Raw genomic sequence first — 11,771 nt, forward strand, 5'->3', positions numbered from 1 at the left:
CAAGAAACTCAAGCTGAAAAAACTTGCAAAAATATGGTGTCCAAGAATGTAATTTCCATTGTCACATTGCTTGTCTACTTGGTTGCATCTCGTGCAATTTTCCAGCAAGCAAGTGCAGCGGGAGAGTGTGGAAGAACTCCGATTAATGCCGCCGCAACCAGCTTAAGCCCTTGCTTAGGTGCTGCTCGTAATGCTAGAGCTAGGGTAACCCCAATTTGCTGTGGAAAAGTTAATGCATTGATCAGAACTGCACCAAGATGCCTCTGTGCTGTTCTGCTTTCACCTTTGGCAAGAAAAGCTGGCATTAACCCTGCTGTTGCCATCACTATTCCCAAAAGATGCAATATCAGAAACAGGCCTGCTGGGAAGAAATGTGGACGTAAGTACAATAATTTTCATGCTTTTTCTTGTAGATTGGCCAGTCCCATTACTTTCTTTAGGCTTAAATTATTGGAGACTGGTTAGACTAATTCAGGCATTTGTCAAATTATTGATATAACCAAACCTATTACAGTCAATTTTTGAATACTAATTCCTTGTTTCTGTGGTGTAAATTGCAGCTTATACGGTGCCATAAATCAAGAGCCAACGCACAAGAAGCTGAACAATCTTATACGGTGACTTCAGATGGATGATGTTTAATAAAAGTGGTGCTTGTTGCGGAAAAAAAATTTTATTGCTAAAAAAAAGTGGTGCTTTGTTTTGAAAAAATAAAAGGGTTGCTTCTCTAGTGGGTCATATGTTACTGCAATGATCCAAGTCAATGGCAACCTTCTTGTGTTGAATTTCTATGTAACTCTCTTTCAGTTATAATGATAATTTAATGGTTTCTCTTGTCCATTGCTATATTGGTGGATTTGTCCTAGGTGTAATACCAATCATTAGAGAAGGAAAATTAAATACCATGTTGCCTTTTTGTTTTATCTTCTATAATACACTAGGTTTCTGGAAACTAATGGAATGAATCAGGATTCACATTATTTTGGTCCATCAAAGTAGCCAAAAATTTAAATTTGCACCCTCAACATGACAAATTTCAGCTTGATCCTCCAAAAAATCAAATGCGTTTGAGTTGAGCCCCTCAAATGTAGTTCCATTTTTAATATAATGTCTATGTATCATGAAGAGACCAGTGCACCAAAGGAAAATGGCCGGCGGCCTTTCCAGTAATTTACCACTCTTTTCCACCTCATTCACCCTTAGAAAACAGAAATCTAGAATCTGAATCCATTAAGTTATTGAATTGTTAAGAACTAAATCTGATCCATTTAAATATATATCACATTAAATGATAAATAAATAGCTTATCACTTATTTTTGGGAGTAAGTTTTGTTTACAAATTCAATGCTATTTAATTAATTCAGATATTCAAATTTTGGTTATTAAATGCGTTTGAACATGTTAAAATCTAAATCTATTAAATTTAAATGTTGAATTGGATTATCAAACAGGCCTTCATTTCGCACTTCTCAATTTCATCTACATGAGATATTGATGGCGGGCTTTCATCAGATGTGAACTATTCGGAAACAAACACATTACCTTAGATATTATTCTTTTTTAATGGCTTCATTTTAACACTAAGGGTCTATTTGATAACACACAAAAGTGTTGAAACCGAACTTTTTCAGACATTCAGATATTTTGGTTGTTTGATAAATAAAAATTCATCTGCTAAGCAGTGCTGAACTTGTGTGTAGTTTTTTCAACACAAAAATCCTAACTGAATGCTTAATTCTAATAAGAATCAATAGAATTACTACAACTACCTTATCTTATCTACCAAATCTACCATTATTTGTTAATTATGTTCAAAATTGTTATCTAATTAAACAATATGATATTTTCTATCTAATAGTTTTCTACTTCTCTTTTTTCCCTTTTTAATGACTTTCACACCTTCTTAATACTCCTCATATAATATATTTTATCTTTTACATTAATTTGATTTAATAATAAATATTTTCATTTTCATACTTAACAATTTAAACTAATTAAATCATAGATTCTATTTCTTTTTTGGATGAAAAGATATAAGGGCAAAATTATCAAATTTAACTTATTAAGTATTTAGTTATAAATGTTTATCAAATAGTATAAATAGGTTCAACATTAAAATTCAGACATTCATATATTTCTTTTCAGTGCTTAAATTTAGCAAATTGATTGTTTCAGTATTCAGATTTTAGAATTTAGATTCAATTTTATCAAACGGAACCTAAGTGATAAAAGATTTGGTGCCAAGCATCAACTTTAGATCACTTCTTTTTTTTTCCTGGGCCGAAGTGAAAATTTTTACTTTTAAGAGCTCAATCAAAATTTTTCATTACTTAGAGGTGAATAGAGAATCAACCCACGTTAGATCAGATATTGAGTTTGATTGGCCGCATTTAAGGTTCCTCCGTATAGGAGGCAGGCACCACCATTAATAATTTGATTGGATTACATCCCATATTACAAATGCCTGACAAATCTCTAGCAAACAAACCCCCAAATGATACGGATAATATGATGTCTACACAATTTCGGACGAGGAGGAAAGGACCCTTGCACATTCAGGACAGATGGCCAATTCCTCGTTGGCATTTTCAACTAGCTGGAAACATCAAAATGATGTTAGCTAAATGAAAATCCAACTCATACCACAAATACAAACTAAATTATGATCCACCTTTTTAATTTTAGAAATTTTCATATTTGTATTTATCGCTTAGACATCTCGTAATTTTTTATCACCTTTTTTATGTCTTTTTTCTTTTGTTTTTGGGTTTATAGTAAAGTCTCTTTGAGAGTTTCTTATTAAAAGTTTCTTCTCTCTTGATGATTCCTAATGAGAGTTTTCTCCTCTCCTAAGGGTTCGCAAGTGAGATTTTCTTCTCTTTTAGAGACTTCTAGTGAGAGTTTTATCCTCTATTAGGGATTTCTAGTAAAACTTTCGGTACTTAGTCTATTTCTTGTATTAGATCTAAGTTTATCCAAATTTGATTATCGGATATGAGATTTCTTATATCTCTACCTTGTAAGATTTCACCTTAATATTTTGACTTGAATAGATCTGAAAAAAAGCAACCAGTATAGTTAAAGAGGAAAACGGTGGGTTGGGTGATACGATGGGAGGGAATGTAAGTAAATCATTTTGAATTCAAAACCTTTCACTTACACTAAAAAAATGTATGGTTGAAAGCATGGATTCAAAATCTCCCACTTATACTAAAAAAATATATGGTTGAAAGCATGCATAGATATTTTTTGGGTTATAAATACTTTATCTTTAGATTTTTTTGGAATTACAGTGTAATATTCTATTGATTTTCTAGATAGGTGTAATGACCCAAATCCAAGGACTGGACCAAATAATTTTTGGACCAAAATTCACTGGCCCAAAATGATTAATCCAAATAACTCAATAGCCCAAGCACCCAAGCTTTTAAACCCATTTTATTCCCTCTTCCTTTATCGATGTGGGATACTACACCTGGCTTGCACTGAAAAAAAGTATGGTTGAAAGCATGTATAGTTGTTTTGGGATTATAAGTATTTTATCTTTAGATTTTTTTTGGAACTACAGTGTAACATTCTATTGATTTTTCCAGAAGGATTTATTGTTCAAATCTATTTTATCTGTACATAGTTGATGTAATTTCTCATATTAGTGCAGATTTAATGAAATAATAATTTTTTTTATCAAAAACTATTAACTAGATATTTTATATTTAGAATCGCTATCAACTCGACTAGTAAACAAACATCTTCACAGAATATACCTCAGTGTGGTCGGCCTTAAGTATGTTGCCCGAGCCTTATTAAAATGTGTTGGGCTACTTTTGGGCTCAAATACCAATCCAATTGTAATCGAGGTTGAATTTGGGTCGCACTAAGCTCCTAAAACTTAAAGTTCGGCTCAAATACTGTACTTGTACATACATTATGCAAAGCATTGTATAGAATACGGGATATGGGATATGCATACGGTAAATAGATTCTACATTTTAATGCAGTTTTATATATTTCGATGGTTTTATTTTAGGATTAATCACAAAAACTTCCCTTAAGGTTTAGCTAGTTTTGCACTTTATCCTCTAATGTTATTTTGTTCTCACTATATCTCCTAAATCGTTAGTCAACTCTAACCTTGTGTAAGGGAAATGTCAAAAAGACATTTATACCATTAAATGATTACTCCAATAAATCCCCTTAAGGTATAGCGTTTCGCACTTGACTCTTTGATATCATTGTTCTCTTAATTTGTCTATTTGTCTCTAAAACCACTCAAGAGAGATAATATTTAAAATATCAGTATCCCTAACATAATAATAAAAGTTATTGTATATTTATAGATACAGGTCTAGTTAAAATTTATCTCCATAATTATAGGGTTTTAGATAGAGAAAAAAAAATCCTGCTCATTTTCCATGATAAGGGGAAAAATAAAAATTATTAATGAAAATAAACTATAAAAATATTATTAAAGATCTATAGATTGAATTTGTTTGGATTGAAGACTATTTGAAAATTTTTAAAAAATAATACTGCAATACTTTTTGTGATTTGATGATTGTGAAATAAATAGCTGGTTGAAAAATAATCAAAGATGATTGAGATATGCGCTTATGATGCAACAAAAAAAATTTAGAAAAATTTAGCAACCCAAATAATTTTTAATAGCATCTAATCATTCAATATTATAAAAATGACCATAGAAACTTTGAACCTAAATGAACCATTTTTTCTCTTTTTTAAGTATCGCCAACAAAAAAATGTTTACTCCAATAAAGAAAACATCTAGCTATTAAAAGAAAAGTGCAACCATATGCACATTTATAAGAGAAGCTGACAATATTCAAGCATTTTTAGACTTTAATAATAATTTAACAAATTATTTTTAATAACAATTTTTTGTTATTTTTTCCAATTATTACCTGAAATTAGTAAGATATTTCTACTCCAATAAAGAAAACATCTAGCTATTAAAAGCAAAGTGCAACCATATGCACATTTATAAGAGAAGCTGACAATATTCAAGCATTTTTAGACTTTTAATAATAATTTAACAAATTATTTTGTTATAACAATTTTTGTTATTTTTTCCAATTATTACTCGAAATTAGTAAGATATTTCTGTCAAACTAGAAAAGGTATAATTATAGGATGAAATTTAATCAGGAACATATCTATAAATATATTATTTTTTCATAACTACATTAGGGATATTGATTTTTTAGACATTATTTGTCTTGGGTATTATAAAGTATTGGGGTTGACTAACGCTTATAGTAACAAATAGATAAATTGAAAAAAAAAATGGTGTTAGGAGATAAAGTACAAAATAAGTTAGGGGAATTACTGCATTTAACTATTAAGGGTATAAATGTCCTTTGATATTACCATTACCCAATTTTAGAGTTAATTAACGGTTTAGGGGCAAACGCCTACAAACAGATCGCTTGGATTTAAGAAAAGATCGCTTGAATTTATCCATGGTTTGTTTTAGTTTATTCCTATTCTTGAAAATCCTACTTCTTAAGTCTAATTCATTTTAATGCTATTCTAAATAGAATTTTTTAATTTTCTAATTTAAATATGTTATATATAATGCCATTTTGTCCCTTTCCTTTAAAGGATAAGATATAGATACTCAGTTCGATCTATTTCTTTATCTCCCCATGAACCATATGCTTGTAACAATGTGATAGAATTGTTTTTCAATTCTAATCAATTGGGCATATTGTGCCGTTTTTTTGAGTAATATTTTGGAAATCCCTGTTGATACCTTATTAACACTATTTCGAATACAATCAGTATATTCCAAAATCACCGTTACTCATACATCATTACCCTTGGCCATGAACCCCCCTTGGATTTTTTATTTACTCAATTCGTCTATTTTCGATACGATATTATATAGAAAGGAAGGAAAAAAAATAGAAGTTACTAACTCGAAATCCAATTATAAAAACTATAGTAAATGAAGGTCATATTATCTAAAGTGTATTTCAAATCGAAGTCATAGTATGGTTTCAAACGTGAGGTAAATTTAGCATGCCAAAACTCTTTCACAAAGAGAAATTGGCGACATAGAACAAGTTTTTATTGATACAAAAACGAGAACTCATAATAGGGTGGAAGTTATACAATCAACAAACTAGCTCATTAATGGTACAAATATAACTCAATAATACCATAAATAAACTCAGAAATAGTTGGAGAAGAAACTCACATATAGTCAAACTTGAACCTAAGAGATCAAATTTGACTACTAGACCAAATCCTTGTGATAAACGGACAAATGGTATAATTTTCTTTAGCATGTTCTTTTACTTATATTGAAACTTGTTCAATTGTTATTTCTCACCATTAACAATTTGTTCATCATATTCTTTAAATTTTATGCGGTTGATAATGCTAGTTAAATGTTATTGCGAATTATAGTCAATGTGATTTTTCTTTAAAGTTCTCAAATGGAAAAAAATTAAATTTGGTTCACTCAATTCAGTCTTGTTACTAATGTTCTTCATTTGGTAGGGCGTAAACAACTTAGATCTATACAAAACAACTTAGATTTATTAATGTGTTTTTTTTTCTTGGTATATTCTAGTCTAGCAATTAATTCATGTAAATGAACAATGATGAACCAATTACAAAAGATGAAGAAAAACAAATCAAAAGATTATAATAACAATAGGAACAAGGAAGTACACAAAATGAAAGGGGAGAGAGAGAAAAAGAGAGATGGAACGAAAACATAAAATGGAGCCTAAATGAGTTTGCCATTTATTTTGCAACCGATCTATTGTTCCACTTTTTGTCCCACTTTTTATTAAATTATCACTTCTGCTTCATAAACATCCTATTTTTATTTTTATTTTTGTTTTCTTAAGCTCCAATAACTACCAACGAGGTAAAAAACAAAAAACAATAGACCAAAAAAATAATGTGTGTGTATGTATATATGATAGAAAAACAAAAAGTAAAGCAAAAAATTCATACAAATCCCATTTTTCTATGATACTTTTTTTTATCTTTTGAATTTTCTGTTTTGCCCCATAAATAGTTATTGAAACTTAAGGAAACAATAAAGAATTAAATTAGGATGCTTGTAGAGAAGAAATGACTATACAATAAAAAGTGTGATAATGTATGAGATAAGAAGTGAGATAGAAGATTCATTGCGTACTTATTAAGGGGCATAAGAGGGCTTGGTGATACTCTCTAGTCCTTAAATGGTGTGTTTGGACTGGATTTTTAAGGTATCGTAAATGAATGCATTTCAAATGAATTGATTTCAAATTCACTTTCATTTCCAATATCTTGTTTAGGTAACAACTGTGGCATCTAAAAGGATTTTCAACTAACATTAGACTATCGGTATGTAAAAGGATTTTCAACTAGCATTAGACTATGGCATGTAAGAGGATTTTCAAAAAACCCCAATTACTAATTGAAAAACAGATTTCTCATTCAGATTGCACCGTTAGACCATCGGTATGGAAGGAGGAGTAAAAGACATATCAACCTAAAGCTCTATTCTATCCATTCGTGTGGTTGACGAGCTATTACACGGAGCGAGATTTATCCAGTGCACACTCTCGAGTAGCAGTTGCGGGTTTCTTCGTCAAAAAAAAAAAAAACCTAAAGCTCTATTTGCCTCACAAAAGTTGATGACAGAATGTATTTGTACAACTTTAAAATAGCGGTATAATATTCTGTCACTATTGCCAAGTTTTACAAATAATTATAAGTACATCTTACAATCTATTGATAAGATGTTATACTGTTCAAGAACGGCTAAACTGACAATGTTCTTGTCCCTGCTTGATTGCCACTGGGATCTAGTTAGGTCTAATTGGACTACTAATCCTATAGAACAACTTATTGATTTATACCCTGAAAACATTGTTCACGAGGTAAATGCCCTTTTTCTTTTAAATTTTTAATTTTTTCCCTTTTACAAGGAGGAGATCACTTTTAAGTAGGGTTCCTTTTATTTCTTTCTTTCCTTTGCGCAACATACCGTTAGTCCTCATTTTTATGTACTTTTATTCCTCATTTTCCACCATAGAGTGTATATTTATATTCTGCCTTAGATCTATAGCTTTTACAAAGACCAAACCAAATCAAATTCCAAAGTCAAATCCCTATCAATAATATATACACACTACACAAAATACTATGTCACTACCGGCATCATAACACAATTGTCTGTCGTTCCGGATTGATTAAAAGGCAATGAATTCCTCCCACACAAAATTTGATGTTACATCTCTAAACAGTACAAAACTTTATTTGGTGTTTAAAATTTTATCAAAATGACCCCATTTTCCCCCAACAATTTTTCCACTTCTTACATTAGGCCCACCAACCCAATTGTCCCAAAGCCAGCATGCAATATGTTGTGGTCCCACCAAATGAATACTTCCCATGGAAACTCTCAAAAGATTTTTGAGGTGGGGTGTGGGGTCAAACTGATATGACCCCACAATGGCAAGAATGTGAAGGAAAAGTCCCGCAACAAAACCAAAAGGAGAAACAGTTGGGAAAGAACCAGTAAGAAAAATGAAAAAAAAAAGAAAAGCTGAGTTTGAATTCTGTCTCTTAAGCATGTCTTACTGGTCTTCATGCACTGCCTTTGCATGGAAAAACATGATATCATAACCACTGCAATAATTTAGTTCCCCACATATCCACTCATCCAGCACACAGTAACCCTTTTCTTCACTCCCCTCCAACACCCCCCCCCCCCCCCAAAAAAATTTATACCTATACCTATCTAAACTGTGCAAAATTTAAATTTTCTGCATGCATGTACAGAAATTCAAATATATATGTCATAGGTAATTTAATTTCTTAATTATTCGCTAATTTGTCACCTGTACAATATGTTGGTTACCTATTACACCAAAACTTACTAGTGTTATGCACATAATGGGAGAAGGGCAGATGTAATTAGTTATTGTAAGTGTATACCCCATCACTGTTGAATACATAATAAATATGTAAAATTTGAATTTCAAGATTAGTTATCACATATGCAACGGTGATAGTGTATATACTGTCAATGTATGAAAGATTAATTCATATTGTTATTGTATTTATTACAAATTTAGTGCAAACTTATGGTCTCTGTGGTTTGTTTGAATTTTATTCATGTACATTGATTTGTAACAAGTACAACAATCAAACATAATTGCACTAAATGGTACTACTTAAATCCTTGTAAAATAATATACTATACATGTATATGTGTATATATACACAATACATATAAAAATTGAAAAGGGCATTATTGAGAATCCCAAGAAAGAAATCCACTACTTTTCCCACTCTTGCTGGCAGTTGACTGACTGATTATTTCTTCCAAGATCATCTGATTTTGTCACTTTATTCTTGGACATTTCTCTTTTCTTTTTTAACTTTTTGCAAACTCTTTAAATACAAACCATCCAACTCTCTTACACCCAAGAACACTGCTGGAACACATTTCTCTTCCAGGTTTCACCTCACACAGAGAAAAGATCATGGGTGACCTTCACTCCATTCCTTACAGCACCCTGCACAGTTCTTCCCTAGGTTGGGACTTCCACAATCTTGGAGTTTTCAACGCAGACATGCCCCAATGTAACATTACTACTTTTTCTTTCTCCTTTTCTTCTTCTTCTTCTTCTTCTACCTTTTTTCTGCAGTGTTATATTATCTAATTTTTTTTTTGGCATAGTTTTGGAGAGCAGCATTAGTACCAGTACCCCACCGTTGCTTTCACAACTTGAATCTGATTTTTCTACGGGGTATCTACAAGATGCTTTATTTGAATTTAGCTCTAAAAGAAGGAGGCTGGAATTCTGCAACACTGATGATCAAAGTGAAGAGTTAGATAATTCCACCAGGGTATGTGAATTCTTGATTCTTCTAATTCATTTTCCAAGATTAAACTCTTTGTTATAGCTAGATTCTAACGAAATAGTTTCTTTTTACACAGAATTCTTGGAGTTCTGCGTATTCACTGGACTACTACAACAATTATGATTATTTGAGTCAGATAATGACAAATTCTGATAGCATTTCAGGTGATTATACCCCTGGTTTCTCAGTATTTTTGTACTTGACTTGGTAATAAATGTTAAAGATGCATTATTTTCTTATTAAATATGGCCTTTTTGCAGGTGAACCTATGAGTATAATCAGTGAAGAAGCATCCCTATTCTCAGAAATGAAAACCACAGAAGAAGCAATATCCAATTGTGAAACTTTTGATACTTCATCTTCTCAGAAGGACTCAGTTAACATTCAGTCCACTTCAGGGAAAGAAACCCTACGTTCCATAGACTCTATTTTTCCTTCAGGTACTGCATAGTGCATATACTCTCTCTTTCATCCATTATTCATTGATGCCTACATGTGATGTATAGTTAATCGGTCAGCAAATTCACAGAGTTCACACACTCGAGAATTTTCAAACTACTTTGTCAAACGACCAGTTGGTACCAAAGTGTTAATAATTGCAAGAAATATAAAGAAAAAGTGATCTAAAGGCATTATATTTTAATGCTTTATTAATTACTTGTACAGTCACTGGTAAAAGTAATCAAGATTAGCAGTGAGTTTATATTTGAGCTGTAGTCTGAACTTTGTTTTCTTTTTATTCAACGTTAAAGTGTCAGAATTCAAAAAATTAATGAGTTTATATATGAGTTATCTGTCTAGAATTATAAATTTCTTTTTCTTTAGCACATGAAAAATGATCAGAAAAGAAGTCAAAACTATGACTGCTGCAACAGCAGTGATCAAGATCTCTAGCATATGGCTTCAAGGAATTCTGTTTTTTTGTACAACTTTAGTCAACCCCTAATTCTTAATAAACCAAATTCCTGTTTTATTAATGTTTTTGGGAGGGGACAAGAATGTATAATGTATAAACATTAAGTCATTAATTAACATCGTAAGATGACTCAAATCTATTTTTCAAAACCTTATAACATGTAATATGTACTAAGGCAAATTAAAATTTTGAAAATATGTTGTTTCAGGAGGAGGAGGAGGAGGAGGTGAGAAAAGGAAAAAGAGAATTCTAAGCAAGGTGGTTTATCCATTTGCATTGGTCAAGCCAGGAGGATTGGAAGGAGATGTGACACTAAACGACATCAATGAAAGAATTTTGATGCCACCAACAAGGCCAGTGAGGCATCCGGTTGGTGACTTTGCTTGCAGGCCTCTAACCTCCCCAGATGGTCCTGGTTTATCAGGGAAAGCAGTGGTGGCTCTCACTAGAATTCATACACAAGGGAGAGGCACAATTACAATTATTAGGACTAAGGGTTGAGTACATCATTATTCATCAATTTTACATATTGCATGTATAAATTTTAAAGGGATGCTTTGATTGATTTTGGAGAATCTTTTTTTTTTTTTTGGTTTTAATTGTAAATAGAGCGTGAGAGACAAATAGAAAAAGAAAGATGCGTATGTATAAAATAGTTTATTCTCTCTTTAATTATCAAAGTATTATTTACTTGTTCAAATCTTGTGGTTGTTAATACTGTTTGTGAAGAACATGTCAAGTGTTTGACAACCAGGAAAAATTTATAATTCTTACCAAATTGACATGCCACAACTAGGTTGGTGGTTGTGAATGTCTTGGGTCCAATTTCCTCAATTTGTTTGGTGCAACAAAGTTGAGCACTTAACCTAACAGTCTTTCACAAGCAAAGACACAATAAATGTTCTGTGCAATACCTTGTTTCTTCCATCTAAGTTTATGGCAGAAAATTTAATTCAG

At 31.5% G+C, this 11,771-nt stretch overlaps 2 protein-coding genes across 4 annotated transcripts; both read left to right on the forward strand.

Annotated features, from left to right (window-relative positions):
- On the forward strand, positions 1-848 carry LOC113753049 (non-specific lipid-transfer protein 1). The gene is made up of 2 exons (XM_027297126.1): positions 1-379; positions 561-848. Exons 1-2 carry the CDS (start codon positions 34-36, stop codon positions 575-577), a joined length of 363 nt encoding a protein of 120 aa, XP_027152927.1. The 5' UTR covers positions 1-33; the 3' UTR covers positions 578-848.
- An 8,628-nt stretch (positions 849-9,476) lies between these two features.
- Positions 9,477-11,508, forward strand: LOC113753530. Of its 3 annotated transcripts, none has more exons than XM_027297707.1 (5): positions 9,477-9,616; positions 9,714-9,883; positions 9,975-10,062; positions 10,159-10,338; positions 11,023-11,508. In XM_027297707.1, the coding sequence occupies exons 1-5, from the start codon at positions 9,517-9,519 to the stop codon at positions 11,313-11,315; spliced, it is 831 nt and encodes a 276-aa protein (XP_027153508.1). In that variant the 5' UTR covers positions 9,477-9,516; the 3' UTR covers positions 11,316-11,508. The 3 variants fall into 3 exon arrangements, with proteins under 3 accessions (XP_027153508.1, XP_027153509.1, XP_027153510.1); XM_027297708.1 differs by having other exon boundaries at positions 11,026-11,508; XM_027297709.1 differs by having other exon boundaries at positions 11,035-11,508.
- Positions 11,509-11,771: the final 263 nt, after the last annotated feature.

The sequence above is a fragment of the Coffea eugenioides genome, chromosome 11 (assembly GCF_003713205.1).
Source record: "Coffea eugenioides isolate CCC68of chromosome 11, Ceug_1.0, whole genome shotgun sequence".
In the NCBI taxonomy this organism is placed as follows: domain Eukaryota; kingdom Viridiplantae; phylum Streptophyta; class Magnoliopsida; order Gentianales; family Rubiaceae; genus Coffea; species Coffea eugenioides.

What these genes read in the sequence shown, in the direction of transcription:
- LOC113753530 (XM_027297707.1), top strand. Translation starts at nt 9,517, where the DNA reads ATGGGTGACCTTCACTCCATTCCTTACAGCACCCTGCACAGTTCTTCC. An exon ending in AGTTAGATAATTCCACCAGG is followed by an intron (nt 9,884 to 9,974) that starts GTATGTGAATTC and finishes CTTTTTACACAG; the next exon opens with AATTCTTGGAGTTCTGCGTA. An exon ending in AGACTCTATTTTTCCTTCAG is followed by an intron (nt 10,339 to 11,022) that starts GTACTGCATAGT and finishes ATGTTGTTTCAG; the next exon opens with GAGGAGGAGGAGGAGGAGGT.
- LOC113753049 (XM_027297126.1), top strand. Translation starts at nt 34, where the DNA reads ATGGTGTCCAAGAATGTAATTTCCATTGTCACATTGCTTGTCTACTTG.